The sequence below is a fragment of the Hevea brasiliensis genome, chromosome 12, assembly GCF_030052815.1.
Source record: "Hevea brasiliensis isolate MT/VB/25A 57/8 chromosome 12, ASM3005281v1, whole genome shotgun sequence".
NCBI lineage: Eukaryota > Viridiplantae > Streptophyta > Magnoliopsida > Malpighiales > Euphorbiaceae > Hevea > Hevea brasiliensis.
The window spans coordinates 6,887,005-6,914,279 of record NC_079504.1 but is presented as its reverse complement, the minus strand read 5'-3'; the positions used below and the strand labels follow the sequence as shown (position 1 = coordinate 6,914,279).

Genomic DNA, 27,275 nt, shown 5'->3' with positions numbered 1-27,275 from the left:
AATCGGGCTATTAGCTCTCATCTACTTTTCAAATCAACGAAAATATATATATACATATATAAAGAATGTATTGTATTAGGTGTGCTTATAAATGGAAAAAAAAATAATATCTAATATAGAGAGGGCTCAAACCTTGAACCACGCTGAGATGCATGCTTCTATGACAATCAGGCTACTTGCCCTCATCCAACATTTTATTGCATGAAATATATATATTATACAAGCTCTCTAATGTGTGTATTTGTGTGTGTATATATATATATATATTTTGAAAATATAAATTTTATTTGTTAAAAGTGTATATTATGTCAAGTAATATTTATTTTTACATTTATATCTATCTATATTCATATAATTTGCAAATAAATTATTTAAAAAACGATAATAGTGATGATTGTAAACCGTGGTGATTTGAGTGTTTTATGAAGTATATATGATTTAAAATATGTATAGTGAAATTTATATTATATTTTAATATTTTATATACTGAAAAAATATAAATATAACTAGTTTGACCGTCACCCTACCTACACTAATCAACCACCGCCATCATTATCACTCTAACACCACTATCAAATTTCAAACCAATTTTAATATGATACTTACTTTAATATCAATATTTATGGTTATAATATTTAATTTCATTTTTGAAATGCTATTTACTTCATTTCAATTAATATATATCAAATTTATATCATATTTCAAGTTAACAAAAATAAATATAACTTATAATATAACTTATCATTAAAAATCAATATATCTTATCTTATAACAAATATATTATATATAATAACTTATAGTATACAATATCTCTAAATTTGTATATTTCTCATAGCATTAATTTTTAGAGTTCTAAAAACTGCTAGTATCTTAATTTGATATTGGAAAATATTATTTGGTGAATAGATATTAAATGAAGAGATTTTATAGTCAAGTGGCTTATAAATGAGCTAAATGACTCACAAGTCACTATAAATGACTCATATATTAAAAAGGTAAAATGGTAATGAATTTCAATTTAATTACTAATATGTCATTTTGAGTTAGCTCAATTTTAACTGTGTAACATTTTTGTTCCAGATTTTCATACAATAAAATACAGAGTTGCTATCTTGAAAAATGACACGGAATATGAAATGCAATAGAAGAAATGACACGAAAACCATAACATGATTGAAGAAAACCATGTGAATTTTTTTTTTAAATTTTCTTAATATTTCTTCAATTCTTGATAATAGGCTCAAATTCGTGTATCAAAGTTTTTTTTTTTTCAAATTATAGATCAAATTTATTATTGAAATAATAATTTACTTATTAATTTATTAATGTATCCTATTTAATATGTATTAAAAAAATAAAAGTTATTAATGTCAAAAATAATTTAATAATATATAAATTATTTAATTTTGAATAAAATAATTTAAATGAAAAGCATATTAAAAATATATTGAATAAAATGTATTACTTTAATTATATTAATTACATATTTTTTTAAACTACCTATCCATCATGGAGGACTCAAAGAAACAGTTCTGGAAACTAGAAAGTAAATTATAACAATGAATTAGGGGTTAATATAATAGCGTGTATTAAATATAAATTATTTTATATAATAGTTTTAAAAATTAAATTTTTATATTAAAATTTATATAAAATTAATATATATATATATATATATATATCATTAAAATAATAAATATATAAATTTTAATATATATATTTAATTTAAAATTTATTATTATTATTATTATATAAATTCCAAATTTACAGTGTTGTAATATTGCGTTTTATTACAGTTGGGCGGTTGGAGCCGAGCGCCATGGACGGTAACATAAGAGTAAAAACTTGGAGCCTAGGGGGAAAAAACAAAACTCTTCCGTCCACAATTCTGTCCAATCCTAGCTAGTAGATATAGGGGGAATTTGAACCATCCTGTCCGAAGGCCTAAACTAATCCCCTTTCCCTCTTTCATGGCTTCTTTGCCTTCAGTTGCTCTTAGTGGCACTCTCAAGCTAGAGCCTGAACTCAAAAAACTTCCCGCTTCTTCTGTTGCTACAGAAAAGGTACTCAAACTCTCTCTCTCTCTCTCTCTCTCTCTCTCTCGGGGGTTACTTATGCAAGATATTTTTCTTTGTCATGAAAGTAATCTATGTAATAGATTAACTTAAGAAATCTTATGTGACAGTTTCTCCCCCCCTTTTTTAGACTCGGGACTGGTTTTATTTGATGATATACGACATGATAGGTAAATTCTAGCTATGGAAATTATTGTTCTAGTGTTCTGGAAAAGAATTTTAGAAATGCTAACCAAATGACAGCAAATTAAAAAAAAAAAAAAAAAGGAAGTAGCTTTAATCATTTTGGATTTAGCTCTTTACGTTTCTTTGTCTGCTTTCTCACACTAAGCTACGTATGGTATCTCAATCTCAGAGTCCGAGCATTTCATATGAGAGAAGTCCAATAAACATCCAATTGGATGGAAGTTTAGCACCTATTAGGCCTTTGGATTTCCAAGAAGCTCTTTCTTTGATAAAAGAGGAAAGAAAGATTGAGCCCTCTTATTACGTTCCCGTGTTACAAAGATGCATAGACAAGAATTCAGTCTCAGAAACGCAGATTATTCATGCCCACGTGATAAAGACAGTAACCTCTGAAGAGCTTTTCTTGATGACCTTTCTTGTAAATGTCTATGCAAAATGTGGAGCCATGGGAAGTGCCCTAAAAGTTTTTGACAACTTGCCTAGAAGAAATGTTGTTGCTTGGACGAGCCTTATGACGGGTTATGTTCAAAATTCACAACCAGATGTAGCCATTGAAGTTTATCAAGATATGTTGGAATCTGGGGTTTTTCCCTCGAATTTCACTCTAGGTATTGCTTTAAATGCTTGTTCATCCTTGAATTCTATCAAATTGGGGAGACAGTTGCATGCCTATATTATTAAGTACGAGATTGACTATGACCCAAGCATCGGAAATGCTCTTTGTAGCTTATACTCGAAATTTGGCAGCTTGGATTCTGCTGTTAATGTTTTTCAGGGTATTGGAGAAAAGAATGTAATTTCCTGGACTGCTCTTATTTCTGCTTGTGGTGAAAATGGTGAAGCAGCATTGGGTTTAAGATTTTTCATTGCGATGCTTTTTGAGGATATTGAGCCTAATGAGTTCACATTAACTTCTGTTTTGAGCTTGTGCTGTGTGATGCTGGCTTTGGGTGCAGGGAGACAGGTTCACTCATTGAGCATTAAACTTGGCTATCAATCAAACCTACGCATAAAAAATTCTGTCATGTATTTGTACCTCAAATGCGGATGTATGAATGAGGCACAGAATTTGTTCAATAAGATGAAATCTACTAATTTGGTTACATGGAATGCAATGATTGCTGGCCATGCTCAAGCAATGGATCTCGCAAATGATGATTTTTCTGCATACCAAAGTGGAACTGAGGCACTCAGCATTTTTTTGAAATTGAATCGCACAGGCTTGAAACCTGATCATTTCACCTTGTCAAGTATTTTGACTGTATGTAGTAGGTTGTCAGCCTTAGAACAGGGAGAACAACTTCATGCTCAGACCATTAAATCTGGGTTTTTGTCAGATGTTGTTGCGGGAACTGCACTTGTTAATATGTACAGTAAGTGTGGAAGCATTCAGAGAGCCAGTAAAGCCTTTGTGGAGATGTCTACAAGAACTATGATATCGTGGACTACAATGATCACTAGTTTTGCACAGCATGGTCAGCATCAGCAAGCGCTGCAACTTTTTGAGGATATGAGGCTAGCAGGATTTAAACCAAACCAGATTACTTTTGTGGGTGTTCTTGCCGCTTGTGGCCATGCTGGAATGGTTGATGAAGCGCTTGGATACTTCGAGATGATGCAAAAGGAGTACAGAATTAAGCCTGTGATGGACCATTATGGATGCCTGATTGCTATGTTTGTGAGATTGGGTCGGCTAGAAGAAGCTTTTGACATCATCAAGAAAATGGATTTCAACCCCGGCGAGTTTATGTGGTCGCTGTTGATTGCTGGTTGCAGATTTCATGGGAAGCAAGAACTAGGATTTTATGCTGCTGAGCAGTTACTCAAACTCAAGCCAAAAGATACGGAGACTTATGTCATGTTGTTGAATATGTACATCTCTGCAGAGAGATGGCAAGATGTTTCCAAGGTGAGAAAATTGATGAAAGAGGAGAAACTAGGAAAATTGAAGGACTGGAGCTGGATTAGCATAAAGGACAAGGTTCATTCGTTTAAAACCAATGGTCGGTTGCATCCTCACAATGCAGAGATGTACAATTTGTTGGAGGAATTGCTAGAAAAAGCAAAAGGTCTTGGATACCAACCGCTGCAACGGATGGAGGTTATTCATGATGACGAGAAAGAAGAGGAAAACAATCCAATCTCATCTGCCGAATACCACAGTGAGAGATTGGCCATTGCATTTGGGGTTTTGAATACTCAAAAGGATGCACCAATACGGGTTATCAAGAGTGTCATCATGTGCAAGAATTGTCATGATTTTATTAAAGTAATCTCAAAGCTGTGTAGTAGGGAAATCATCATTCGAGATAGCCGGCGGCTTCATAGATTTGTCGATGGGCATTGTTCATGTGCAGAATTTGGTGTTCTTCTTTGATATCTTGGTATGGTTGTGTTGGATTAATCATGATTATCATTTTCTTCAAATATTTGACAAAAGTTGCGAAAATCCATTTCTCTTAACTGTTAGTATGTTCAATAGGAGAAGTCCATTTGAACCATATAGGCTTTCTTTTTCTTTTTCTTCTCCTTCTTTCCTGTCTTTTTTTTTTTGCACCCTTACCATATATGGTGGCAATTTTTTTGAAAACAAGCTCTTTCTTATCGCTTAATTTAATAGCAAGAATTACAATAAAAGGGATTTTTTTTTTTTTGAGAGAGAGAGGATAATGGTTATTCTTGACATCACTCTTTTGATGTTAATTGTTCAAACAAAAACAACAAAGACTGATTTCTTCCACCAAATTCAGGTAGCTAACTTGTCCAAAGTTGGCAAATCAGCTCCTCTAGACTAAATATAGAATTTTAGATCAGGAGGCTAGGTTAAGCTCAAGAATTTCATTATGATTTGACTTGTAAAACCTACAATCTTTGGATCAACTGTAAACTACAAAGTTATAATCTCATTGAAAACTTTCAATTCACACTCTCGACTAGTACCCATGCTAGGAGATTAAACAGGCTAGATCAATAAAGATTTAAAAACATTACACAAATATTAGATAAATCTCTCCCATTTTCCCTTTACCTTTTCTCCCCTTCTCTCTCGGGGAGAGTCTGGAGATGTTAACAAACACTAAAGGCGTATCTTTGTAAGCTGCAACTGCAACAAAACCTGAGAATGGTACTTGAGCATGGATGAAATTCCCATGACTGCACTTAAACACATGTGCCAGAGTGATTATGACAAGAAACAAAATCAACGTTTTCTGCTCTTTGACTTGGTGATCTTAGATTTGCTTGATTCAGTAGGTGGTTTCCAGATGATGTCATCAAGATTGCTACAAAAGCTCTTGTAGAACTGCAAGAACGAAAAGTCCATTCCCTTCTAATTAGTATCTAAACATGTGTGCATACACATGAACACAAACAGCATCTAATATGTTAATTACTAGGTGAACCCTAAAAACGCATGACATGCAAATGAAAGATGATTTTACACAACTGACCTTGAGGTATTCGGAAGCATCTCCAGCTGCTTTCTGAATGTCCACCATAAAAAATGTTGGAGCAACTTCAAACACCTTCAGCCAAACAACAGAAAAAAATTCAAACATAGTACAGCAGACCTAAAGGTAAGAGAAGCTGGAAATCCAGTGCAGAGTAGGGCCTGAAAGCCTACTTCTAGAATAACTGAGAAATGGGAAGTCTTATTAGCAGAAAGGCCTTCCACTCTCATCTGCAAAAATGAACAAAAAATCTCTTCTTAGATTGAATGTAATATGCTACTAGGTAAGTTTACCTCAGTCAATATTTGTAATATGTAAACAAGTGATCAGTACATAATAATAGCATAGAATAATAAAATAAAAAAAATTACAAGTGTACAAATAAACTATAATTAGAAAAGAAACAAAGCAGAAGCATTGAAAAAGTAAACGTACTACGGTAAATTCCAACTCTACCTTGTAATTACGAATGTGTGTCTTAAAACCCATTGATTGTGCAACAACTTCCATGCTTGATAACACAACCCTTGCCGGCTTCTGTGAGACAAAGCGTGTTTGATACTTCATAGAGTCCTGTTACATGGAGTAAGAAATTCAGACATCTCAAATTGAATATTGAAACAACATAAATTAAGCAAGAATTTGTTGGATGAAACCAAAAATTCTAACCAAAACTTTTTGATAGGATGGATGACACCTCAAATTCAAAACATGTTTGTGAATCCTTATAGTGCTTTGAGTCAGTACAAAACAATTAGCTATTGTAGTATATCCATCATATTTATGATCATGATGTGAATCAGAAGCACTTCAAGTGAGAGAGGAAAAAAAAAAAAGAGAATAAATTAATAATATGAACACATTATACCTTTCCACGGTCAAATAGTGTTGCAAGGTTCAAGCCTTGAGAGAGAATTATCAAGTCAAATGCATTAAGAATCAATGGACCTGTATCCTCATTCCCACACTGTTCATCAGTCTTTTGTTCCTACAGTAAAACATCTTATCAACAAACGTACTGGGAGATAGCAGAATATTATACACAAAGGAATCTGATTGGGACACCATCAATTTCAATTAAAGGTGACATTCCTTTCAAGTATAAAATCAAAGTAATATTTAGCATGGACACCAAACCATAGTAGTAGTTACAACCTGCATTAGCCTAAAACAAATCAGTTGGCCTGTTAACCAGGAAGCAAGGGAATGTCCAACATATGTGAACCTTAGGAAATCCATCTAGATAATTAGAACATGAGTGTACAGTGAAAGTAATACTGAGAGCTCAAGTGAACAGAAAAACAATTGTTATGAAAATATCTCCAGTTGAAAGCACCTTAAAACGATGCATCTGCCTAAATGATCAAATAGTTTAAAATGAAAATGTATATTAAGGACAAAAGGATTCTTTCAGAATAAAACAAAATAAAGAAGTTAGCAATCTGAGCATTGTATTTTAGTCCAAAGTCTCCTAAGCACTCAAGCAGTCATATTAGTGACTGAATTATTTTCCTAACACAGTCATATTGTATTTCAAGATATATGATGTTAGCAAAAGGATCAGGGAGTATTGGCCCTTATCCTGCCAACATGTGGATGAAGAGCAGAAGCAGTTCCCAGAATAGGAGGGTTCAGTTACTGCTAGCAGTAAATTACTCTTGTTAAAATATAATCAACTAATCAAACATCCAAATCAGCAATAATTACCAAAGGCATAATTAAAATTATTTTAAGTTTCAAAAACCTTGTTATAGAAAAACATGCAACACTGAACCAACCTCTGGATCATTAAAAGCTGCATCTACATCATCCAGGTTCACGTCTTCATATTCAATAAGTCTTGCAGGAGCATAGCCTTTATTAAACCATTCATCATTCCTTATCTGCTCAATGGTTATACGCTGCATGTAGAGATAGAGAGAGCTTATCAGAAACAACCAAAACCATACTAATTAGTTTAATGCAATTATATTTACCACAACACTTTTGATGGGATTACAAGCAGCAGAAGAAGGTAAAATTCCAAATTGAAGCACTAGAATCTAGATTATGACACACACCATATAAAGATCATGTAAGATTCCTAACTATGAAATCATGCAAAAATTATGATCATCATTTTGTTAACTACATAAAACTGAGTTCAAATTTCACAGTGAGATGAAGACAATAAATCCAGTTTGATTGGGTATTGAAGAAAATGATCCTAAGCAATTGTCTAAATCTATATTATTTTGCTTTCAAATCTTCTGTCATTTCAATAAAGTCCACTGATAAGACCACTGCCTTGTAGCACAGTCAATACTTACAGTTTCAGGTTTTGGATCCAAAATTCTATGAATCAAAGATTTTGCTCCCATTGGAAACCATGAAGGGCATGAAAACTCTGCCTTCTCGATCTGATGAAGACAATTTAAAAACAAAAAAAAAATAGTCAACAAAAGGAACTCTTACATTGATATATATGCAAAATCAAAGCAGCAGTCTGCATAAACTAGAAAGCAAAAGGAATGTCCTTGAAGGGACAGCTCAAGCAAGTCAAGTTGTACTGAGACGGGCGGCCAATTGAACAGAGAGAGATAGAGAATAAACATGAGTAATATCAGCATCCACTTGGAAATGCACCTAATGAAGGAAAGTAATAAATATGGTAGACCCAAAAAAAGACATCAGAGCTGTACATGTGATATACGTTCATGCCTTACTGTATAAAGTGGTGAGATCAAGTTCATCAAATGGAAGATATCCTGCCATCAAAACGTAAAGAATAACCCCACAGGACCAGACATCTGCCACAGCACCATTATAACCTTTGTGACTGAGTACCTAGAGCAGACAATGAAAATTTAGAGAAGTACACGTAAGAATAGTTTTGCATTGAACACACAAATCAAAGCACCCTTACCTCAGGTGCTACATAGTTAGGAGTTCCACATGTTGTCCGCAGCAAGCTAACTCCCTATACGCAAGCATCATCAAGTAATAGCCCATGTACTGTTATTTCCTTAACTACAATGATGTCAAATAGGATAGAACAAGAGCTTTTGCCTGGGATCTTACTTGTTCAGGCAATGCACTAAGACCAAAATCTGAGATCTTTAAATTTCCTTGTGAATCAAGTAGAAGATTTTCAGGCTGCACATTAAATGAAAAAGGCTTTAAGGTATCAAAGTAACAGAAACTAAGCAATGGTTTTTCAGACATTGCCCAAACAAAACCTTTAAGTCTCTATGGTAGACTCCTTTACTGTGGCAATAATCCACCCCATCAATAAGCTGTTGAAAGTATCTTCTAGCTTCAGCCTCACTAAGACGTCCGTGATGCACCTGAGTTAATATAGGAAGCACAAAATCTTTACCAACAATTAGCAGAGGAAATCATCCAACGACTAAAAAACTAGTCCATCTTGAAGTGTGGATGTGAATTGAACTACTCACTATTTTATCAAACAATTCACCACCAGTAATGTACTCCAAGATTATATAAATCTTTGTGCGGCTCGCCAAAACCTAAACCAAAACAATACAATTTGATTATGAGAAATGCGTGATATACTGCAAAACTTGATATTCTAAGAAGAAATTTGAAAAATTTAAAAAACCCATGCCTCATGCAATCGCACTACATAAGGATGTCTGACAAGTTTCATTATGGATATCTCCCTCTTGATCTGCAATAAAAAGAGTCACTGTAAGAAAGGCATCGGTAGCAGGGAAATTTCCATGATAACTACAATTTTTGAATCATAACAGATGAAGTTAATTTTGTTTAACTGAGAAGCCCCGCCCCTGAATTTGATCAAATTATGGAAGAGGGAACAATAAAAAGTTGCTAAAATAGCATTATTGAGTCAATCAAAGAGAGCATATACTACAACTATACAGCTTTCCAAGCTAAAATCTTCCATTTGCATACAAAATTTTACATACAGTAAAAGAAAAACAGAATAATTTGCGGTTCTTTCAAAAAGATTTCTGAAATTAGTGATAATTAATTAAATAATTAGAAGGAAAAATCATATAGTTGGAAGAAACAAAAATTAAGGAAAAATTACTTGGTCGACCATCTTGTGTTTGATGATGGTGCTACGATCAAGCACTTTCATGGCCACACTCTCACCAGTCTCGGTGTTCTGCGCAAACTTTACTTTGGCGAAGGTTCCTTCGCCGATTGTCCTCCCTATCTCATACTTGCCTACTTTCCTCACCACCATCTTTTGCTTTCCTCTTCTTCTCGCGTAACAACTAATCAAAATATCGTTTGCTTCCTTCTTAACCAAATCTCACCATTACAGTACTCTCCCCCCTCTCTCTCTCTCTCTCTCTCTCTCTGTGTGTGTGTGTGAGAAAAGAGTAAATTTTCAAAAAAGCATATATGCAGAAGAAGAAGCTTCTCACTTTTTGGAGTACAAATAGAATTAGGAAGGTGAAATGATAGGTCCGGAATTATTAGATTATTACTTAGTGAAAAAAAGGGGATCGAGGAGGTTTTAAATGAAAATGATAATATAGTTTTTTGTCTGTGGTGGTGGGGACACCGTGAAATGTGGACAAATTTGTGTAGCTTCCTAACTCTGGTAACAATCTGAAAGATTAGGTTTGGTAAAGATAATTTGAGATGGGGTTTGTTGATTGTTGACAAATGGACCTCTGTGTTTTATGGCTGCTGCAAGTCGCTGACTCCCTACTATTTGTATTTTCGTTTTCCTGGATGGCTGCCGCACACTTCTTGTCGTGTGGACGCTCGCCTCATTTTTCTGTGGTTACTGTACTAATCAGGTACCATTTCATTTGATTTTTGTTTGAGAAGACGGCGGCATTGGGCCTTGGTTCAAGGCTAATGGAACTGGTCGGTCTCATAATTGCAGAAAATAAAAATAAAAAAATGGAGATGCGGGGTATCGATCCCCGTACCTCTCGCATGCTAAGCGAGCGCTCTACCATCTGAGCTACATCCCCTGAATACATTCACTTTGTTCTTTGCTATAAATAAAATGACGGCAATTAAGAACCCATGTTATGTTTATGGTAAAGCTGTCTTTCACATGAAATTCATGAAAAGACGTCCAAGAGGTGTTGAAAAAATTATTTTTTAAATATATTAATTAGAGAATTTTTAAAATAATTTAAAATTATATTTAAGAAATTTTAATTATTAAAATACTATATAAACTACCAAATATATCTCACAACTTTCTCATCAAAATACTTTGTTGCAAAACTAATTTGTTTTTGATATCTATTTAAACTTCATATAGTTATAAATTTATTACTGTCTAATAGTTGTTATTCACGAGTTTTGGAATGAGACTGTAGAAACTTTGTAAGCATTTATTCATACATGAAGTAGATCAATCATGCAGAGCATCTCATCATAGTTTTGTCCATCTAAAATGAAAAACTTCAGTACGAATTGCAGACTTTTAGTATATTGCTACTTGGATGAATTTGATATCTTACCATAGAATCATGCCATGAGATGTGCACTTGAGTTTGCAACCTGGGCTTCACTGGAATTTAGTGATATAATGATGTCAATAAAGCAAAAATTTATCTATTCCAATACTCCTTATCCTATTTTTCAATAGATTATAGCTCTTTTTGTTGGCATGGAGTGGCAATTTATATACACTTTGACTTGACCTTTTTGGAATAGAATCTTATTAAGCATTTGCTTTATGGTATTACAGCTTTCTTGAAGAGTCATTCCTTTTGTCTATATGGTTCTAGGTTGTTAATGAAGAACCTTGTACTACTGAGGGTTTGCATGAAGTTGAATTGCTTTTACCATTCATGAAGAATACACAGGCCGAAGGTGTGTTATTTGGCACGATTATTCTTAGTGGTGTTTTTAGTGGCTTTAAATTACTGTTTTAAGCATTTAATAATTTGTTTTTATTTTATAAAGCATGCAGCCAAAAGGTTGTTGCCGGTGTTCTTGTGTTCAGTGGGTCTGTGTGTTTCTTTGCATACTTGAATTCAAAAGAACCAGTTTCACAGGCTATCACTGATATAAAGGTATTCAATATATTTTAATTTTGAATTTATTTCTATGGTACAATAAAATAAATTTTTTCACCTCTGCTTCAAGTATTTGGGGAAATGCTTCTACAGAATTGTTAGTCTCTGCAGTCTGCACCCTAATTCTTTCTGTAAGATTCACTTGGGCTTTGTCATTGTCAACTGCATTCTGAAACTTGTACTAGTGCAGTGTAGCATGTTTATAATTCATTGTAAATATGCATTCTTGACATTATTTTTTCTCCCTACATTTTTACACACATGTTTATAAGGTGCCTCTTAGGTGCATCTCATTTTTAATCAAATTATGCTACCTATTTCCCCATCACACAATATTCTCTACAGATTCATTGATCTTGGTGAAAATAGGCAGTATTGATTTGATGAAGTTTGAAAACTGTTTCAAGTTTTAGTAAGGTTCACCAGGAAGCAATTGGCAGATGCTGCCAACAAATCCTTGAAATATGATGGCAGCAATATACATTAAAATTTTAAACTTTGAAGTTATATAGTTGAATTTAATGTTGAAGAGGAAAGGAAATTATAAATCTGGAAGTAGATATGTGGGATTCAAGCATTTTCTGCTACTAACAAATTATATATACTCCTTTATTTCCCCTTATTCATCGTTGCTGCTCTTTTCTTACCTATCTATTTTCAGGATGATATCATCAGGAGTCTACATAGCAGACTGGATATCATCTGTGATGAAGCAGATGAAGATGATGAAGATCTAGGTCCAATAGATGATGATGGTTGGGAAGCTAGTCAAGAAAAACAGCCTGAAAAACCTGTTTCCAGACTTGTCCTGTGCTTGTTGAGGTTTGTCAAATGTAGTTTCTATAGATTGTCAGAACCAATAGGTTTCATCTTTCATTTCGTGAACTGCAATTTAGAAAGTTGATATATTTTTTTATTCTCTCTTACTCATCATATTGCTGTTGCACAACTTATTAACAGGAAAACATGCAGGCTTGCATTTCCTCGAAGGTTACTTATGCCTTGGTTAGCTGGTACATTTATATGTGACTACTTACAACCATCTGAGACACTTGAGGTTTGTACTTGAGGCTTGTTGAGCAAAGCATTAATTTTGTTTTATGCACATCTGAGATCCATACTGCATTTATCTGAAGAATTCTTATTTTACCTCAGTTTTTTTAGTATAGTAGTTTTCATGGTTTATAGGTCCTAAAAGATCATTGTGTTGAGTTGATGTCCATGGAAGCTCCAGCCGATGCCTCAACGATTCTCCAAACAGAAGTAGAAAGCTCCATCAGTGATCGCTAAATCTTTTTGGGATGTCGGAGTCCCAGGTGATTCTGCATGTAGCCTTTCTTTAGAGAAGAGCACAAGGATTGACACGAGTGGTGCGGTTAGTAGAAGGGAAAATATCAAATCAATAAATTTCAACATGTTGGGTGCATTTTTCTTCCTAATCCTTTCTATCTTCGTTGGATTTGTGCTTCTTAGACAATCATTGTCTCTGAGTGAAATTTTCACTTACAAATTAGTGGCTTTTTTTTTTAATTATTATTTTAAGGTTATGGAATGTCTTCCTTTATTAGGTGAACGCACTTGTCCCACAGATTTAATGTCTTCCTTTTTTTTTTTTTATATATATATATATTTTAAAACTGCCATTTTAAGGCCATCAAGTTTGTATTTCTTAACTTTAATGCATGATTAGTCATTAGAAAGATGCTTATTACATTACTAATCCGTTGTCTTTTTAGATGGGGCTAGGGTAATGGTATAGTATATATATATATTAAATCTTTTTCAATCAACAAAATATAAAATAATGAAAAACTATTATCAAGGAAAGAGTTACAGAACAAAATTAATTTTTTTTTATTGGTCTTTTCAAAAATTAAAAAAAAAAAAAGTGTGCAATCGTTTGAATGTTTTTATTTATGCATTTTTTATTTTATTCTCACTTTTCTATAACAACAAAAAAAAAAATTTCCTGCTAAAATGAAAAAAAGCCACCTCAAAACATCTAGCAACCCTGCCTTGTATATCCAACCAACCAGTCTAGAATCCGTTATGTGACATCAAAACATTAAAGATGCATACTTGATGTGGTTCGCAAAATCCAAATATTTGTTTATGTATCATACACAAAGTCGTATTCATTCCGAGTCATCATAAAAGGCTGAAGTCGGTCTGCATAACCAAATGAATCATTGGCTCGATTGTAATCACAGTCATCATCACAATAGCCAGATTACGGAAGATCTCAGGGACAATGGCCTTCAATCTTCGTTGGGTACACATAATAACTGTCTACATCAACGAAATGAATCTTAAATTCCTAACAGAGCCAGTGAGTTCACAAAATATGAATGGCCAAGCCCTTCTATTGGTATTGAAGTAGTTCATAGTAAATCATTTATGAATGAACATTTGATGGAGTATTGAAATCAGTAGTAAATGATTAATTGGACACTCCCATCTCTGGATGCTTCTCCTGTGCAACATCGCTTGGAAGATCAAGACCAGCAGGAATTTTTCCAGGATAGTTAGTTGTTGCAGGATCTGAACCCATCATACTGCAGAATAAAGAAAAATATGAGTTTCCTTCACCCGCTTAAACATTAAGGCGCAGTCTAGATATTCCAAAAACATGCTCACCTTCTATCAATAACAACCACCGACCGGAGCTCACAGTTATTGAAGCTGCATTTGTAGGTAAGATTCATTTGATTATCAAAGAAATAGAAGACTGAAGTATTCAAAATAAGACCATCATTTTCAATGCAACAGATGAACAGACATTTGAAGTTTTTCACTTCACTGCCATAAACAAGAACTTACTGTGTACATATTTCACACTTCACAGATGGGTGACAATCATTCCCAAAAGCACTTAATGTATGATATAAGAATCCACTGTGTGTAACAACTGCTATCTCCTTCTCTTTCCGAGTCCATAACCTGAACCATGTAATAAAAGAATAAATAACTAATAAAAATAAAATTCATTCTAATCTAAAACAACATCTGCCAACAGCTACTCAGCTATAATGCACTTTCAGAACCCATCTTAGTAAACGCGCAAAGAATGCAGAAGAACAAAAGCACACAAAAAATTCATGTGGTTCATGCATAATTACGGAGGATTAAATATCCCATCAAATGCAACTGTTGTGGTTCTCTTTCTTAGCACTTAGCAGCCCACAGAACAAAATATTATGGTAAAGAAAAAAGAAGCAATTACATAGAATTAAAAAAGAAAAGCAAACACCAAAGGCTTAGATGAATAAGGTGATTCCATAGTTATTTTAAAAGCCATTTTTTATTAAAAAAAATAATAATAATAATTTTACATGAGACAACTTCATGCCCTATGTGCATATGAACCATAACAAGCTATAAAAGCTGAGAAACCAAACTGTCAATGTCCATTTAAAACATAGAGCAGTTTGTAGAATACTGGAACCCAACAACAGCATTTTACTTCCTCAAGTAATCTATACTTGTCATGTTTCTAAATGCTCCCCTTTAGCTGATTTCGGATTTCTAAATGTAATCCATTTTGGTCATATAAACTTTCAATTCTTAGGTTGATGAAAAGAATTATAAGATACAGAAAGAACACAAACAAGTAATCACCAGCTCAAAAACTTCTGCCCCCTGGCTGCAACATCTTGATTCTCTTCTCTGACATCAGCCGTCCACAAAATGTCAGCATCATTTTCAATCTATACAAAATATCAAACAAACTATTTCATCTCAACCCAAATTGATATTGACACCAGAACCAATGATAACGGCACAAGATTAAAAAATTAATTCTACAAGACAACATAAGGAATGCCCATATGTTGAATTACTTGCCAGTGAAAAATCAATAGCAGGAAATAGAGGCCTATACTCGTTAATACTTCTTCTCCTGTCACATGGATGAACTCCCTGTAGTTTGAAAAAAAGAATAATTTAAATCAAATAAAAAGGTATATAAAACTACATGCAATAACTTGTTCCACAAAACCTTGTTATGTAGGAAATTAAGTGTTGGATAAAAGATGCAATAACTTGTTCCACAAATCTAAACCACGACTATTCGCCTAATACAGATTTTACTAATGTATAAACAGCTGAAGTTACTCTATGGAATTAAAACCACTTCAAGTCATTCAAGAGATACCAAATGTTCCCGACAAAGCTCGACTGCTACAAATGGAGGACAATTTAAACTTGAAATTGCAGGACGGTTACTTTCCCCAGCATTTGCCACCATCAATGGAGGGGCCTCTATGCCATCAGTGTACCCTTCACCACCAAAAACACCAACTGCTGTTTGCATGGTCCTACAATGCAATTATTTAGGTCATAAGCTCAAACAAAGGACTTTGGACAACAGATATGCGTTAAACTCCAAGTTTTCCTTAGTAAGTAAAACATAATGTTTTCAATTCAGGTAATAGAAACCTCACCATATATGTTTCCCATTGAACAGAAATTAAGTAAATAAACAAAGTCCTTTGTGAAGATGACAATTGCCATTTCACATATTAAATCAAACTATTAAAAGTCAATAAGAGATTGAGAAACCAGCCTCAGTACAGAGCAACTTATAATTTTAAATGATGTAAGGAGGAATTCCTTCAAAAATTTCACCACATGCCCGGTAAGTTTCTTCTTAAAAGATTCATTTTGAGTTCAGGAAAACGCATAACACAGATATTACTCAGTACTATGATGAGAATTAGTGTAAGAATTGAAATGTTGTGGAACTTGGCATTATTGTAGGCTTTAGCCCTTTATATTATGATATAGTATGGTGTTTGCATTCCTTATTCAAAAGATGCGGACATGCAAATGGCATTATTTCACAATAGTTTATACATTGCCTTACATCAACTGTATATTGCTATACACTTCATCCTCGCAGCATAAACGTTTGCTTGGTATTTATCCAGCTTGTAGTATAAATTCTAATTTTTAGCGGACAATAAAAAAAAAAGTAAAGGGGAGGGGGGAATAACTAAAAGTGCAATTTCCTAGTTGGCAATCATGATAATAAATAAATAAAATACATTTGTTCAGTAAAAAAGGCTCCATTGTGCTATAATAAATAATAATTCAGGTTAAATTAAAAGAATGTTTCCACTCACTGAAAATCATGAAATTATTAACAAAAAATATTGTGTTACAGAAAGCCAATACCTTAACAAAGGGGAAGTAATGACCAACTCAATTTTCTTATTAAGCCCACGTTCTTGAACGTGCTTGCGCAGATTATCAACCTGTCATTGGTTTCACCAAAAAAAAATCATAACAAATTACTTCCCGTCAAGAGAGAAACATATGGAAATTTCTTATATATGAGTGTTATATTGACACAAGTTCCAACTAAACTAAAACCAGAAAGACCCAATTCTGTTCGAGACCAATCCGTGAAATAATATAAAATAATAAAAAGTTCCCATATTCTCTAAATTGCAGCCCAGAAGGGATAAAAGAAAAAGGCAAGCAAGTCTTTATTTAATTGGTAAAACAGGTTGAAATCAGAATCTATTTTAAGCAGTTAAAACAATACCTGCTGCCAACCGAGAGGGGTAAGGCAAGCATCAAAGAGTTCTTCAGATAAATATGCATTGTAGTCTTTTTCTCCTTCTACATTGTGAATCCCTTGAGCATGCCTCACCTGCAACCCATTATCAATTATTAAAAAAAAAGAAAAAAAATTGTGCAAATTATGTAAAATATATAAATAATCAAGATTCGCAACACGAACCAGGTGAATAGTTTTAGTACGGTGCAAAGGGTACAGACTCTGGCCTGATGTGGAATCCATATCTGCAAGAACAATAACAATAATTGGTAAAAAAAAAAAAAATGAAAAAAGAACTAGCAATTTCACAAATCAAAACTAAGCCTTGTCAATGAAAGACAAGAAAACAAGATTTTTAATCACGGCATTAGACGAAAACAAATAAATCGAACTTTACACATAAAAAAGAAAAGGGGATCTTTTGTACCTGAGAGAGAAGAGAAGCGAAGAACTAAAGAGGAACGATTGCTAATCGGAGAAGAATAAAGAAGGTGATGATGCGACAGTTGAGGTGGTGATGCGAAATGAGGCTTGGTTGGCGTAGGAACGGAAATGGAGGAAGGATTCAGTAAGAGAGATGCGTTGGGATTTGGAGAATAAAAGAGAGACATTTGCTTATTTAAATTCTGATTCGCATTCGGTGTGGATCGAAGAACGTAAAGTGGTCTTGTTTGGCGTTCAGCCCAACAAGTTTCAGGTTTTAATTTATGCCAAAAAGATACGCAAATGCTCAGAATCACACGCTAACTAAACAAAAGGGTCATAGTTTTAATTAGACCAGACAAGAGGCGGGCAGACACTTGGCAACTTTGATTTTGCTTCATTTGTTTTATTTCTTATATTCAATTCAAAATTTTTAGATAAATTTCTCACGTGCTAAGCCACTGCCAATTGCCACAGCAGGGTAGATATTGGATTTGGGCCCTCTCTCTCCATGGGCCTAAGAATTGAAAATGTTAAGAGTGAGCCCAGTTATAAATACTTGTTCAAACAAAAGGCCAAATATTAAAGGGTCATTTCCAATGGAATTGTAAAGCTTTTAGCCCTTTAGGCCAGCCCAATAACTAATCCACAAGAAGTGAAGAACCAGAACTCGTTTTCAGATTTCGGGAAACGTTTCAACTTTCCTAGTCACGGGAACGACAAGCAAGCACAACCGGAACCCTGGTATGCATATGTTTCTGCATGCGTTAAATAATACGTATCACATGAAGATAGCAGACCACATGGTATGGTAGACCACATGGTATGGTTAGGTGACATGTCTTTACTTGAGTTACCTACAAACCAGGGCACTGAACAGTGTCCTATACTTACGAGATTCAGCAATGCAATGCCCCCTGGAAAGTGGAAACTGTCTTTCTTTTACGATCACGACACTCCAAATAATGTCACCAAGCAATCATTAATGTTCACTACAATTTTAGCCATTTCTCTGCTCAATTATAAAGCAAACAGAAAACCCTTTTGTTCTATATATGAAAGTTACAATCTATTGTTTGGAATAATCAGTGATTAGTTCTCTAAATATAGTATACTTAAGCCATAGCTTAGTGAGATTAGGAGATGAGTGATGGGGAATTTTAGAGTGGCTTTCAACTTTGCATATCTCATTTATGCGAAAATGAAAGGTCATCTGATAGCAATCACTAAAATGAGCCTTCATTCCATTTTAACACCTACCTTGTCTAGTTAATTCCCTAAAACAAACATATTCCAATAATAATTGGCCAAAAATGCAATCAAGGATTAAAGATAATCTAGTTTATAATTATGCACGCATGGGCAATTTTCTAATATAATTATTTATAAGGAGAGTTAAATTGCTTTTACATTAAAAATTTATTTGGCTTTGTTGTTGGGATTATTATTGAGAAAAATAATTTTTTAAATATATTAATTAAAAAATAATTTTAAATGAATTGTGAAATATTTTAATTTTAAGAATTTTTTTTTTAACCTATAAAATAATAATTTTTTAAAATTGACATCCCACGATAACCATAAATGGAGCGTCAGCGATTAGAAATTTTGCTTCGTTAAGGTATATACCCATAAAGTGGTTGTAAAGTGTAGCCATTGAAATACAATGGGCGGCAATCAAATCTCTAGCCAAATTGACTTTCTACTACTAGGACTAGTAAATGTGTAGATTTTTTTTAATTAGGTCAATGATCCATTCCAACACCAAGGAAATTAATAGTAATTAAAGATATATATATATATATATATATATATATATATATATATATATATATATATATATATATATATATATATATGCACTAACAAGTGTTTGAGTACAATAATAAAGCTCGCTGCACTTTCAATGGAATAACTTAGCTTCACCTTGATAAGATTATTTGAAGTTGGCATTAAAATTGAAGTGCCCATTTCATTTATATGGTAATTAAGGGATTTTTTTTTCTTTTACAGGCAATTGAGGGTTTATTTGTGATAAATAAATTATATAAAAAATTTTGAATTTAATCCTTTAAAATTTCTCTCTTTTGTTCCCTAATGAATAAAAAAAATTATCCCTATTGACTATATATGCAATAGATTTTAAATTTTCAATTTTTTCATGAGATAGCTAGCAAAAAAGTGTAAATTACTTTTTTTTTTCAGTTGAAAATATTATATTAAATTAGCAATTGGGGAACACAAAGGAAAAGAAATCAAAGGAGAATGACTTGAATGATCAAAGGAAGAAAACCTAATGAACTACATAGAAAATGGGATATGTACCTTTTCGGTTCATATAATATATAGCGTCAAAGATTTGGTTTGCTGGTTTTTGTCTAAGATTGATTAGATGGTGTTCATAATCTCCCACTAATTTGTAGCCAGATATATATATATATATATATATATATATATATATATATATATATATATATATATATATATATATATATATATATATATATATAAAGATACGATATCTTTTTTAAAATATCAGTTCTAGCCATCTTCCACAATAGATTTAATGTCCTATATGTATTACTTAACTAAAACCATGTAAAGTCAATGTATGAATTGTTGTCAAGTGCAATTGGGCATTTAGTGGTTAATAGCCATGGAAATTCTTCCAGACAGCCAATTAATTAGCAGAAAGAATACATAATAATTTGGTAATAATACAAGTTGAACACGCCATAATCAATCTTGTATTGACTTTATTAAACACGTAGCATCTTTCTATTCACAGCTCTGGTTAAATGAAATTTAAAAAAAAAAAAAAAAAAGAGTTGGATTAATAATTTCATTCCCTAATTAGGAGCTTAAATTCAGCAACGTCAAAAAATTAAAAAAGATTTTACCAATTCAGTGATATTAGGGTTGTCTTCAAAATTGTGATTTCGTGAATTTGAGTTATAATAATAATTCAAAATTCTGATTTCTTGAATTTGAATTATAATAATAAAAAAAAATCGTTAATGATCAACCCATTAACATATATATTCTTGATTATTGATTTTCTAGTTCTATTTTTTAATTAAGAAGGCCTCCACAATGGGACATCAGTACTATGTAGAAGAGAAAAAGGCGAATACCACTGTGGTAGGTCAGTTTCATGGAAATGAAATCAGCCAATTATGTGCTTTCCTGTATTAATGGAAATTGATTTGAAATTAGTTTTCTGCTTTTATCTGCTGTTCTTGTTATTTCTAGTCATAGAACAACACAAAAATTAGGTTGGCAAACCGAAGAAGAAATTACATTAAGGTACATTAATTAACGTTGTATAATAGTTATAGTTAATTGGAAGTTTCTTCAGTAAATTTGTTATTATTAGATGATTTGATAACATTTAATTTAATTATGAAAAAAAAATAGAAATAAAAGTAAATTAAAAATAAAATAACCATAAAAAACACTTAGCTAATTATATATATCAAAACTTTTTAAAAAAAGAAAATAATATATATATATATATATATATATATATATATATATATATATATATATATGCACAACAGATAAAAGTGGATGGAAATAGTATCAGATTATGCTGCAGTGTGACTACCAACCACAAAACATTGCTTATATTTTGTATAAATTTTGAGATCAATAATTATGGAAAGTAGCGTAAATTTTGATGAAAAAGAATTGTGGATGGGTAAGTTTCCAGGCCATCAATCACCATGTGCTGAAATCTTCATAATCAACTAATTAAGGGGTTGTTGTGAAGGATTGTAATATTTTCTTAACTCAAGGATTGGGGTATCCATAATATGGGTTCGTCGGCAAATAAATAAGATCGCTCATTGTCTTGCAAGAGCTTTGTTAGATTTTTCTTGCTTTTTTGAATGGAATGATATTATAGTTCTTGGCTTTCTGCTATTTAAGATTACGTTCTTTTAGGTAGATTTATTGATCTGAGTTTAGTTTGAATTATTTAAATTTTTTTTTAATTTTATTAATATAATTTTTGTTTAAAAAAATTAAGGGGGGGAAAGAGATTGCTTGAAGAAGATAACAAAAGTTGATGGTTACAAAAACTATATATAATTAATTAATAACCTTATTTTGTCTTAGCATGCACGAAAGTTAATCAGAATTAAAAAGCAGACGTTGTTGCTCAAGAAGGTAGATGAGATCATAGATAATATGCAACTTGAAGATATATTAATTATTTAATTAAAATAAATATATAAAAATATTGATTGCATGGTTGCACATTTCCTAATTATAGAAAAAAGAAAACTTGATTATTAGTTATAATAAGAATATGGTTGTCCCTATATAACCACGAGAACCGCATGTAATTGCTAAGGACCCACCATCGTTGGAGCTCAGCTTCAGACAGATCTTTTAGATTGAGGTCAATACTCAATTAATTGTCAAGCTCTTATATAAAATGACTTGAACCAACCAACCATCTAAGTTAACAAGTTAATTTCTCTCTACCATCAGATCACTGAGTTCATTAATGCTTCTCATTGATCGGTTTTTTTTGTTGCTTATGGTAATGGTATTTTTCCAATTAATTTACGAGCATCAAAATTTTTTATATATTAATTTGGTATAAAAAGTAATACTTATATATCTAGACTTGATCTATCATGAACACAAAATATATAATGTATAATGAAATTCACCTATTAAATATACGAGTTTCTCTTTAAACACTGCACAGGGATTATGATTAAATCTGATGATTAAAACAAAAGGAAGATAAAGATTCTCTACGTTTTTTTTTTATCAAATTAAAAATGTAATATTGGCTAATTACGGTAGTCTTAATTACTATACATAAAGATAATTTCATATGGATATGATTGATTGAAAATACCCAAAGGCACATCTTCATATGATCTTTCAAGGTGCATCATTCCATCAAAAGGGATTTGATTTACAAAAAGAAAAGTAATAAAATAAAAAATATCGAATATTCGGACATTTCAATTATTAGTAAATCCAAAATATTAATTGAAAACCATCAAATTGAATATATAGTTTTTGTTCCTTTTTAACAAGTGGGGTTATATATATGATGTTGATTGCAATATCTCCAAGCAACTGTAGAACCAGGAAATCCAATGGTTTTTTCTTTTGGATTTTACTCTCACCATGCCTTACTCCATTAGAAATTATTATGTGTTCTTGAAATACATATTCATTTTATACAAAATCATATAGATCCCACTCTTTATTAACATTAAAAAAATAAAAATTTATATATGAAGAAACACTAAAATTTAGTGCTTTCAGTATATTGTATGAGAAACATTCATATTTGTATTTGTCTGCCAAAATTAAATATGTAGTCATATATGCTGGCCTCATAACCAAATTAATTCTTGTTATTATTAGGTAAAATAAAATCTCTTGACCATATCAAAGCTAATTAAGAAATCCTAGCTACACAATTATTTTTGAAACTAGTGGTAATATTTCCAGCAATTACATAATTTAAAATTTTCATTTAAAAATATTTCAAATATGAATTTTAATATTTTATTGATTAATTTGTGGTAGAGAATTTAAGAGAAAGGGAAGAATATCGTTGTTATATCTTATTAATAAAAGAAGTACTGATCTATTAACAATTGGTTATTATTTTATCTTACCACTTAAAAAATTATTATTATTTAATCGTAAAATATACATAAAATGTGTAAGGTGATCAATTCAATATTGTTAGGTCAGAGATTGTTAAAATATTTATTAAATTTCAATTAATGAGGGATTCTAATCATGTATAAAATATGTTTTAATGTCATATCAAATATTTTATTATACGCGTTTGATTTCTGTATCTATATAAATTATAATTTATTGATACACTTTTTCGTATTTTAAAATAAGAATTAATATAAATTTAATATTGTTAGGTCAGAAGTTGTTAAAATATTTATTAAATTCCAATTAACGAGGGATTCTAATCATGTATAAAATATGTTTTAATGTCATATCAAATATTTTATCATACGCGTTTGATTTCTGTATCTATGTAAATTATAATTTATTGATATACTCTTTCGTATTTTAAAACAAGAATTAATATAAATTTTAATTATAATTAATTTATGCCCATGGCAAGCAACAAATCAAATTAATCAGCTCAAGCTTAAAGCTTGGCATATACTGTGAATCGATGCTCATCAAAAGGGCATTACACAGTAATAATGAAAAGAACATGAATGTGGATAGACTGATGGTTGAATCCTTAAGGATTTGTTGCTGCAATACCTTCTCTCTTTCTCTTCCTCTGTAGCAATAATTTTTTGGGTTGAACTTTCTATTACAGAGATGGAAATTAACACATCTTTTAATGAGAATGTGAGTGTGATTTTTGTGGGGTTAGCTTGGTTGTTTTTTTTGAAGAAAATACTCGTGAGGCATGGCACAAATGTCCTTTCTTTTCCTTCTTTTTTTTTTCTCTTCTTTTTTTCCACATATTTTTTGTTTAATTCTTACACAAAAGGACGCACACATGAAATGATATTTATAAAAAAGCCACAGCCAATACCAGAGACCCGTTTGCCATAGAAGAAGAAGAAGAAGATTAGAGTACTTGTTCTTCAAGCACGTGTACATATATACATTTGCACACAGAGGCAAGCCCTTGCCTTCATTAAAAGGGCAAAAAGACGATACCCCTTATGACATCTGCACTTCAACTTGGACGAAAGCTGGGGCTACTTACCCTACACCTGCAGAGCTTAGCTATATATAATATGGACCCATACCCTACAATTTCATTCTACTACGAAACAAAATACTAGCAGACAAAACTTACAGAAAGAGTAGTGAAGAGTGGTTTTTAGGTGGAACCTAAAAACCCTAAATTTGATATTGTGGGCTGTCAAAGCTGTATTAAGAGATACATAGTAGAGGCCAGGGGGAATTTGGAAAACCACTGTTCAGAAACCGCTTAATGTCGGGGTGTTGGGGAGAAACAGCCCGCGGTTTTCTCCCACCACCGCTTTTGCCTTCCTCCCCTATGGTTCTCGTGGTTTCAGGTCTTGTCATATTGCAGTCTTATTTAGGGCATATTTGAATAACGGTTGAATGATTAATAACAATAGCTAGCATATCATCAACTTTAATAAAACTATGTAAAATTGTCATTATTATATATAAAATAATTAAAAAGAATATATATTATATTATTTATTTTAATATTGAAATATAAATATAATTATTAATTTATTATATAACATATTAAAAATATAATTATATTTAAAAAATATAATTATTTTTTAAGTATATACAAAAATCAATATTATATTTATATTTATAGTATTTCATATGTATTTGTTATTTATTATGATTTTAAATAATTTATTGGTATGAAAATTATTTTAAAGACATAAAAATGTTATAACTATTAAATTTTTAAAAGAATCATATAATTTAAATAAAAAATTAAATTAAATTAACTATCAACCGATAAAAAATAACTCTAAAATAAAATCGATACAAATTTCAGATAATGAGATTACCTACTTATTAGCACACCCATTTATTATGTTATACAAAAGTTAATACTGTCATCCTTCCCTTCTTGTTTAGCTTCTAAATCTCTTCCTCTAAATTAATGTAAATTAAAAGTTTGTTTGACGATTTAAATATATTTTTATAAAAAATATTATTTAAAATTTCATTTAAAATAATTAAAAAGTCTTTCATATTTTTATAATTAAAATTTATTAAAATTAATTTAAAATAATTTTAATAATTATATAAAGTAATACTTCTCACAATAATAAAGTAAATGATATAGGATAACTAATTAATCATTATCATTCATTAGTCGCTTCATCATTAAATGAAATTAAATATAAATATTGAACTTTTTAACTAATTAATCATTATCATTCATTAGCAGCTTCATCATTAAATGAAATTAAATATAAATATTGAACTTTTTAACTAATACGGTTCGGTAATGGTGGGCATCAATTATTTGTAGTATAGTGATGTGTACTTCTATTAAAGGGGAAAGAAGGTTCAACTGTATATATTACACTAGAAATAATAATAATAAATTAAATATAATAATACAATAATTTCCATTTTTTATATATTTTTAATTGGTGGCAGCAAGGCAGGGCCATACATAAATTATTTATATTTAATTTCGAGTAAGGGAAAGCAGTGTGGCCCTAAGTGTATGGTATTATTTGAATATGTTACAGACAAAATGAAGTGCTGAGAATTGCATAATTTTAAAGCAAATAGGTGTATTGTAATCCAAATCATTTCTCTTCACGAAGGAGAAAAATATTTTGTTTTACTTTTGACACTTTAAGATATTACCAACCTTACTAGAAAATGCTAAAGATTTGAAGTGTATTTATGGCCTCTCTACTAATTACAAAGATTTTTTTTTTAACATCAATTATTCTCTATATTTATTTTATGATTTATAAAAAATTAATTTTTTTTAGATTTCATGGTTGCCCATTCCAACAGTGTATTCTCCATTAATCAAATATAAATTTTCTTTTTGAGAGCGCAGTAGATTTTATTACAGTATCAAATACTTGTCGTTAATAATTACATAAAATTTTTAAATATATATAAAGTGTGGTTAAAAAAAACTCAAACTCATATAAGAATGAACTCATCAACAATTAAATTAAATATTTACATATAAATTCATGTACTTTATATACATATTTTAATTAATTCTATGTATATCTTCATACAAATATAGTAAATACATTTATATGCTTAAAAGTCAGTTATGCAAAATTCACCTGTAACTAATACATTTCCATTAGAAGATATTATTTTCTTTAATTGTTATCTAGAAAATATATTATGATAAAAAATTTTAAATTCTAATTTAATACATTCTATTTATAAAACTTTAAAATAAAAATTATTTTATTTTATTTTTCAACTTTATCTAAACAAACTTTTTGAATGAAAAAGTTTCAACCTCAATCTAAAAATACTATATTTTTTCCTATGAAGAAACAGCCTAATATTTCCCTTTGTAAAATGCCTTCTTCTTACTCTAATCATATGTTTTAATATATATTGTACATTAGAATTTTTCAGCAATGGCAAACTCAAGTCTTCCGAACTGTTGTAATAATCTTGATCTCTCTATTTTCTAATTTTATGTATGTTAATAATATGCAATAAGGTTCTCTCTACTCTCTTTTTCTTTATTTTTCCATGAAAAAAAGATTACTTTTCTTTTCTTCCTTCTCTTTTAAAGTATTTTCTTAAATACTAAAATAGTTCTTTTATGTCTATGAATGTTTTCATAAATTTAGTTATCTTTCACCCGATTTGGTTGAGATTTTGGCCTAATATGATTTTTGTTCATATGCTCTTAATGGGTCTCTTAGTTTGAAAAAATAATTATCGTTATAACTTTTTGAAGATCTTTACCTTAACCTATCGATGAATAAGATGATTTTCAAGTAACCATGAATATTAAAGTGAGTTTTTGTGATACTATCAATTTATAGATGATAGAGAACCTTTAAATTTATCTATTATTAGATTAACA

General features: G+C 31.2%; 4 protein-coding genes and 1 non-coding gene across 5 annotated transcripts; 2 read left to right on the top strand and 3 right to left on the bottom strand.

Annotated features, from left to right (window-relative positions):
• The first annotated feature begins 1,866 nt into the window (after nt 1–1,866).
• Nucleotides 1,867–4,784, top strand: LOC110655806 (pentatricopeptide repeat-containing protein At3g24000, mitochondrial). The gene is made up of 2 exons (XM_021812254.2): nt 1,867–2,063; nt 2,431–4,784. The coding sequence occupies exons 1-2, from the start codon at nt 1,971–1,973 to the stop codon at nt 4,636–4,638; spliced, it is 2,301 nt and encodes a 766-aa protein (XP_021667946.2). The 5' UTR covers nt 1,867–1,970; the 3' UTR covers nt 4,639–4,784.
• A 300-nt stretch (nt 4,785–5,084) lies between these two features.
• On the bottom strand, nt 5,085–10,182 carry LOC110655807 (CBL-interacting serine/threonine-protein kinase 8). Its single transcript, XM_021812256.2, has 14 exons — nt 9,765–10,182; nt 9,318–9,380; nt 9,148–9,219; nt 8,929–9,036; nt 8,771–8,845; nt 8,616–8,669; nt 8,411–8,536; nt 8,020–8,109; nt 7,489–7,611; nt 6,579–6,698; nt 6,167–6,283; nt 5,884–5,940; nt 5,711–5,785; nt 5,085–5,562 (listed from the first exon to the last, which is right to left on the bottom strand). The coding sequence occupies exons 1-14, from the start codon at nt 9,921–9,923 to the stop codon at nt 5,461–5,463; spliced, it is 1,341 nt and encodes a 446-aa protein (XP_021667948.2). The 5' UTR covers nt 9,924–10,182; the 3' UTR covers nt 5,085–5,460.
• Nucleotides 10,183–10,595: 413 nt separating this feature from the next.
• TRNAA-AGC (transfer RNA alanine (anticodon AGC)) lies at nt 10,596–10,668 on the bottom strand. The gene has a single exon. It is a non-coding gene; the product is annotated as a tRNA-Ala (tRNA).
• A 233-nt stretch (nt 10,669–10,901) lies between these two features.
• On the top strand, nt 10,902–13,168 carry LOC110655810 (uncharacterized). Its single transcript, XM_058130938.1, has 5 exons — nt 10,902–11,524; nt 11,618–11,727; nt 12,392–12,552; nt 12,691–12,787; nt 12,919–13,168. The coding sequence occupies exons 1-5, from the start codon at nt 11,503–11,505 to the stop codon at nt 13,018–13,020; spliced, it is 492 nt and encodes a 163-aa protein (XP_057986921.1). The 5' UTR covers nt 10,902–11,502; the 3' UTR covers nt 13,021–13,168.
• Nucleotides 13,169–13,904: 736 nt separating this feature from the next.
• LOC110655809 (phosphoglycerate mutase-like protein 1) lies at nt 13,905–18,086 on the bottom strand. Its single transcript, XM_021812257.2, has 10 exons — nt 17,721–18,086; nt 17,477–17,538; nt 17,279–17,386; nt 16,906–16,985; nt 15,884–16,046; nt 15,574–15,648; nt 15,349–15,437; nt 14,551–14,670; nt 14,368–14,412; nt 13,905–14,285 (listed from the first exon to the last, which is right to left on the bottom strand). Exons 1-10 carry the CDS (start codon nt 17,902–17,904, stop codon nt 14,171–14,173), a joined length of 1,041 nt encoding a protein of 346 aa, XP_021667949.2. The 5' UTR covers nt 17,905–18,086; the 3' UTR covers nt 13,905–14,170.
• Nucleotides 18,087–27,275: the final 9,189 nt, after the last annotated feature.

Coding starts and splice junctions, on each gene's coding strand:
- LOC110655810 (XM_058130938.1), top strand. CDS start 11,503: ATGAAGAATACACAGGCCGAAG. Junction 11,525..11,617: donor GAAGAATACACAGGCCGAAG/GTGTGTTATTTG, acceptor TATTTTATAAAG/CATGCAGCCAAAAGGTTGTT. Junction 12,553..12,690: donor CTTGTCCTGTGCTTGTTGAG/GTTTGTCAAATG, acceptor ACTTATTAACAG/GAAAACATGCAGGCTTGCAT.
- LOC110655806 (XM_021812254.2), top strand. CDS start 1,971: ATGGCTTCTTTGCCTTCAGTTGCTCTTAGTGGCACTCTCAAGCTAGAG. Junction 2,064..2,430: donor CTTCTGTTGCTACAGAAAAG/GTACTCAAACTC, acceptor TCTCAATCTCAG/AGTCCGAGCATTTCATATGA.
- LOC110655807 (XM_021812256.2), bottom strand. CDS start 9,923: ATGGTGGTGAGGAAAGTAGGCAAGTATGAGATAGGGAGGACAATCGGC. Junction 9,037..9,147: donor GTGAATTGTTTGATAAAATA/GTGAGTAGTTCA, acceptor ATATTAACTCAG/GTGCATCACGGACGTCTTAG. Junction 6,284..6,578: donor CACTATTTGACCGTGGAAAG/GTATAATGTGTT, acceptor TCCATGTAACAG/GACTCTATGAAGTATCAAAC.
- LOC110655809 (XM_021812257.2), bottom strand. CDS start 17,904: ATGTCTCTCTTTTATTCTCCAAATCCCAACGCATCTCTCTTACTGAAT. Junction 14,671..15,348: donor GGGCAGAAGTTTTTGAGCTG/GTGATTACTTGT, acceptor TACATGGTTCAG/GTTATGGACTCGGAAAGAGA. Junction 14,413..14,550: donor AAGTGTGAAATATGTACACA/GTAAGTTCTTGT, acceptor CTACAAATGCAG/CTTCAATAACTGTGAGCTCC.